The 6,136-nt window shown below is 39.3% G+C and overlaps 1 protein-coding gene across 2 annotated transcripts; it reads right to left on the bottom strand.

The window, feature by feature from the left end:
- Positions 1-778: 778 nt before the first annotated feature.
- On the bottom strand, positions 779-5,605 carry LOC123617717 (P antigen family member 4). 2 transcript variants are annotated; one of them, XM_045518799.1, is made up of 5 exons: positions 5,497-5,605; positions 4,231-4,316; positions 3,574-3,679; positions 2,099-2,209; positions 779-899 (listed from the first exon to the last, which is right to left on the bottom strand). In XM_045518799.1, the coding sequence occupies exons 2-5, from the start codon at positions 4,306-4,308 to the stop codon at positions 886-888; spliced, it is 309 nt and encodes a 102-aa protein (XP_045374755.1). In that variant the 5' UTR covers positions 4,309-4,316; positions 5,497-5,605; the 3' UTR covers positions 779-885. The 2 variants fall into 2 exon arrangements, with proteins under 2 accessions (XP_045374755.1, XP_045374754.1); XM_045518798.2 differs by lacking the exon at positions 5,497-5,605 and adding an exon at positions 4,955-5,232.
- Positions 5,606-6,136: the final 531 nt, after the last annotated feature.

Raw genomic sequence — 6,136 nt, 5'->3', positions numbered from 1 at the left:
AAAAAATGCTCAACATCTCTAATCATCAGGGAAATGCAAATCAAAACAAGTATCACCTCACACATGTCAGAATGGCTGTCATCAAAAAGACCATTTTCAAAAAACATGCTGGTGAGGATGTGAAGAAAAGGGAACACTTGTGCACTGTTGGTGGGAATGTAACTTGGTGCAGCCACTATGGAAAACAGTATGGAGATTCCTTTAAAAACTAGAGTTACCATATGATCCAGCAATCCCACTCCTGGGCATATATCTGGAAAAAACTCTAACTCCAGAAGATACATGCACTCCAATGTTCACAGCAGCATTATTTACAATTGCCAAGATATGGGAGCAACCTAAGTGTCCATCAACATGAATGAATAAAGAAGTGGGGTGTGTGTGTGTGTGTGTGTGTGTGTGTGTGTGTATACAAAGACATACATATACACACACACATACAATGGAATACTACTCAGCCATAAAAAAGGAAATTTTGCCATTTGCAGCAACATGGACAGACTTGGAAGGTATTATGCTAAGTGAAATAAGTTAGAGAAAGATAAATACTGTATGATCTCACTTATAAGTGAAATCTAAAAAATACAACAAACTAGTGAATTTAACAAAAAAATTCACAGATACAGAGAACAAATTACTGGTTACCAGTGGGGAGAGGGAAGGGGGAGGGGCGATATAGGGGTAGGGGATTAAGAGGAACAAACTAATAGGTATAAAATAAGCTACATGGATATATTGTACGACACAGGGAATATAGGAACAGACTGAACCAAAGATGTGCATGACGCCCCAAGAAAACTAAATCTTTATTGAGAGAATCTAACAAGCTAAATTATCAAGATAATGACAGCATGCATGGCTTCAGCTTCTCTTGTTTTTAACTTATTATTGTCCATCACCTAAAACATAAACATAACAGTTGTACATCACTTAGCAGAAATTCACTTAAATGACAATAAAGGTACACAAAGAACAATACAGTTTTGGTTTTATAAGATGAAACTAAAACTAGAATTCTAACTACTGCACGGGCTTCTATGCTAATGTACATTTTCAGGCACGTGAGCACTAATTTTTCAAGGGCATCATTCTTTTTGGTGGTATGAAGAAACATAGATTTATCAAACCTAGAACAGATTAAAACCTATGAGTCTATTTAAAGAAAATCTAAGTAGAGAGCAAAAACTGTCAGTAATTTTAGTTAAAATAAAATCAACCAAACGAAAACTCCAAGAAGCAAAAAAAAAAAAAAAAAAACAAGAAAAAAAAACCAAGCAAGCAATCTCAGTGTTAACTCAAATGCATTAATTTTGAATATTTTTCTAATTATACATATTAGCTAAAATAATACCATACTTGGAACTGTTTAAAGAGAGGGCAAAGAACAGCATTCCATTTGGTTTGGCTCTTTTGTGCAAAAATACTGCATTGATCTAGTGCAACCTTTATATGGCCTATTTATAGCAGGGTGGCCATTTGTTCCATTCGCACTAGTTGTCCTGGTGTAAGTAGTCAGGGCACCCCCTTGAACTCTCTAGATTATCCCAGTTTGGATGATAAAAATTACATGGTCACACCAGTTTTAAGCCACTACCATTAGAGATGACATTAAAATGTGAGAGAAAATACTACCATTTCTCAGCCTGGCTCACAATTAAAAAAAAAAAAAAAAACACCAACCAACCAACCCAGAAAAGCCAAAACATACAGATCCGTATTATTTTTTGGAATCTAAAAGATGAAATGATTTTTGAGAACAAGTTCTGGCAAATTAAAAAAAAATCAACACTACTGTATTGTTTAGATAGCCAATTAGCACTGGGGTTTGTTAAATAATTTATGTACTTTAAAAAGTATCTGATCACTTTCCTTAGGTTTTAAAGGACTTCTACTCCAAAGTACTAATACTTTCATGTTTTATAATTCAACAACATGGACTTGACTTAATTCACTTTTCCCTGATACTGTCTTTGAATCAAGCATTTGGTGTCTGAACTACTTTTTCAAATAGTCTTTGTATGTGGGATTTGTTATGAAAGTATAATAATGTTGTAGAAAAGAACAACTACATGACTTGCATTCTTAAAAGATAACATACCTGCTTCCGGAATTTTAGCAGGCTCTGGATTAGGTGGAATCTTCCCTTTCACATCAGGGCCATCTCCACGCTCATCCCCAGTCTTTTCCAGACCCACTTCCTGGCTTGAACCTTCCAATCCAGGTTCATAAATAGAGAGTTATTAATAAAAGCAGTAAACCATAAATCAATGTTATTAAATAAAGCTCTGTAGGTTAACGTTGTAATAAATGTGATGCATAAAAATGCAATGAGAACTAAAGAGCTTTTGATAGAAATGGAGAAGTTGTGTTTCTCATATATTACCCCCTCTACAAAATGTGGGGTTTTTTTTCTAAAACTGTTTAAAAAAAACTTAGTTGTCACCTTTGTAACCTATATACACTTCTGCTATTCCACTTACCTCATTAGATCAGCTATTTGTTTACGTGAACTGCTCTGACAAGATTGTGAACTCAAGACAGAAAATCGTAAGATGAGACAAACCCACACTGAGGAACATTTTACAAAACAACTGGCTTGGACTCCAAAAGATGTCAATCATGAAAGACAAGCCTGAGGAACACTTCCAGATTAAAGGAGTCCAAAGAGAGATGACAACTAAATGCAATGGGTGGTCTTGGATTGGATCGTGGGTCAGGAAAAAATAACACTATAAAAATATTACTAGGCCAATTGACTACGTATTAGATAATAAAATTTTATCAGTGTTAAATATCCTGAATCTGATCACTGTACTAGGTTATGTAAGAGAATATCCTTGTTTTTAGGAGATACTGAATTACTTAGGAAAGAGTTGCATTTGAAATTTACTCTCAAGTGCTTTAGCAATAATAATATGTGTATTAACACTTCGAGAGGGCAACTATATGACAAACTATTAGCAACTGGTGAATCAAGGTAAAGAGGATACAGAAGTACATTGTGCTTTCTTATAACTTTTCTGTATGTTTTAAAATTTTCTAAAAAAAGTTTAAAAAGTTAAAAAAAAGAATATGTGATAACCTGATTTTGGTTCAGGAAGACAAAAATATTAATTTTAACAGCAGCCAGGAAAAGATTTCACATTTTTTATTTCTCTGTTATGAAAAAAAAAATTTAATTACAATCTAAGATCTAACCAAAATATATCTAGGCTTCCTTAAACTTTTGATGCAATGACTCAAGAAGCCCTGAAAACAATATTCCAAGAAGACCAAGTTTAACTAGGAAAATAGTGTATAATTTTGCCTAAATTTAATGTTGCTTCCTTTGATTTGCTATTTTAGAGCCTTCACAAGGACTGTATTTTCCAAGCATTCCAAACAGTTTAAAACATGGATGGGTAAAATGCTGAAAGAGGGAAAACTTATCACAGAGAGGAAATGCAGTTAGCTGCAAACTACACCTTTCCATTACCACATAGGTTTTCAGCCAATTTTCAGGGAACCCTTTATACCTGTTACTAGTATAACATCACAAATGAAATATAAATTATCCCTCCATCCGCTTTTCACCTTGAACCACAGATGTTCCTTCTTCTTTCTCTTGTCCAGATTCGAAGTCCAGATTCTCAGTTGGTGGTTCCTCTTGTTCAGCTTTTTTGCCACCTGGTTTCGGGGTCTTGGGGGAGGGTAGGTGCAAATAAAAAGCACTGTTATTAATACTATGACAAGAGAAGGTACAAATATACATACTAAATGGAAGTAACTAATCACCAATCTGAAGAGGCTTTTCCTATACTCTTCTCTGTAAGCACTCTTAATAAAGTTATTCTTCCTATATAAAAAATACTCTAAGAAAGGAGTTATCTGCAAGGACCAATAATTCTGGAAACCATTTTAATCTTTTCTGGGCTGTGTATTATCTGCTTATTAATAAGCACAATAGGGAAGTCATAAGGACGATTTCCAGGCTCCTGACAATATATATATATATATATATATATATATATATATATATATATATATATATATATATATATATATATATATATATCTCCAGGCAACACCAGAAACTAAGTCTCCTCGCTCAATGTCTCAGTCATGAGATTCATTTCTCACCCATTCTCAGCAAGGAAGTCCTTTATACAACAGATATATATTGGTTCAACCACTTTTTCGATTTTCTTTTATTAATTTCTGCCAATGAAAGTAGGATGTTAAAGCACTCACAACCACAGGTTCAACCAGATTGGAAGACTCTTGACCATCTCCCCTTCCTCTAGATCTTGATCTCACTCGTGCACTCATGTTTCACACTGAAAGTAGAAAATGGTGAACTGGAGAATGTAATTAAAACAAACAAACAAACAAAAAGACTATACTGGACCATTTCCATGGCCAACTGCTGATTGGAAATTCTTTTTTACATCTGGAGAGATTTCCAAAATAATCTTGAATTAATAATAACTGCCTGCTTTCTAATCACATCAAATAAGGCTATCTGAAAACCCCTTTGTTTCTCTCACAGCCAACCTGGCAGAGCACTTGATTAAAAAAAAAAAAAGTACGACTTTCCTAGAGATTCAGTCTCACTTCCGGACTCTCCAATATGGAGAGATTTTTGTAAAATATAACCAGGTCCACCTCCCCACTGCCGACTCCGGATCCCCTCTTCTGTCGGCAGTTCCAGGGCCTCCAGATACCACCAACAGCGCCCCCAAGACTCACCTCATCTTCACCTGACCCCCTGCCTCCTGCCTCCCACCATCCCGTCTTTCCCACTGCCACCTTGAGAGCCAAGGTGGCCAAGACACCTATGAGGAGGACGATGACCTCGAGGACCCTCCTCTTCAGAGGACACAGATCGCACTGCCCGACCCGCCCGAAGCCCGCTGGCCCCCACCTCACACGAATGCACATTTATACTCCCAGAAGGACGGATCTGTGGACCTACCAGGTGATTGCAGCCGAGTAGAAACAGCCCAGATGGTGAGACGCGATATGCGCAGCTCGGCACCCAGAACGCGTTGCACACGCTGCACGCCGAGGGCCGATGGAAAGGCGGGCAGCCCCGGGCATGCGCACTGGGTCTCGCCTGTGCCGTTGTGGGCCGGTTTCCCCGCCCTCCACAGGACCCCAGAGGACCCCAGTATCTGTGGTCTGTCGGCAGTTCCTGGTGCCTCCAGGGCTCGGATACCTCATATAACGCTCCCCAAGAGTCACCCCATCTTCATCTGACACCCTCCGCTCCACTGCCCACCATCCTCCCTTGTCCCAGCCCCACCACAAAGAGCCATAGCAGCCGCGATGCTTGTACAGAGAAAAGACAACGACCTCGAAGACCTTCCTCCTTGGAAGCCAGGTATCATGCTGCACCCACCCACCCACCCAAATCCCACTGGCTCCCCGTCACAGCTACTCAATATTCACACTTACACCTGCGAGACAGCAGCGAGCCTGGTGGAGGATCAGAAAGAGAATGGAAAGGGTACCTACCTTTCGCTGCTGCCAAAACACGACCTCTGCGGAGTCGACTCCACCAGCTGAACCCAAGCCTCTGAGGTGTGTGTGATAGCGCCCGTGGTCATGCGCAGTAATATGTGTGTCACCTGGGCCCCCCTCCCTGAGCAGGTAGAAGCCCCGCCCCACCTGGAAGAGGGTGTTGCTTCCCAGTCCCGAAAGGGGCTTGTCCTTTCCTTATCCACAGCAAAAAATCTTTCAGTCCTTCTGTATCTAGAACGTTCCCAGTCCTGCCGATTGAACCCTCCAAATTCTCCTCTCAGGGCGGCTGCCTCAGTGGCTCTCAAGAGAGTCTTGAGTCTCCCCAGAGATGTGTGAAGGCTTTTAGGCTCTTAAAGAGTGCAAAACCATTTTCTGCACGAGAGGGATCCAGAAGATGTTAAAAAAAAAAAAAAGCATTGATAAATCCAATATATAAGCCTTAAAGCCTAAGCCTTGAAACATTCAATGACCCTGCAATTCTACTTCTAGAACTTCATGTGTTAAGGAAACTGTCTTGGATGTGAACAAAGATTTAGATATGTGGGACTTCCAAAGCAGCTTAATTTGTACAAACGTGGTCACTGACTTGTTGGCACATTTGAAAATGCAATACGGCTGCCCATCAAAACTAATG

This window comes from Camelus bactrianus, chromosome X (genome assembly GCF_048773025.1).
Source record: "Camelus bactrianus isolate YW-2024 breed Bactrian camel chromosome X, ASM4877302v1, whole genome shotgun sequence".
Classification (NCBI taxonomy): domain Eukaryota; kingdom Metazoa; phylum Chordata; class Mammalia; order Artiodactyla; family Camelidae; genus Camelus; species Camelus bactrianus.
The sequence above is the reverse complement of the archived record's forward strand: the minus strand, read 5'-3'. Positions and strand labels throughout refer to the sequence as shown.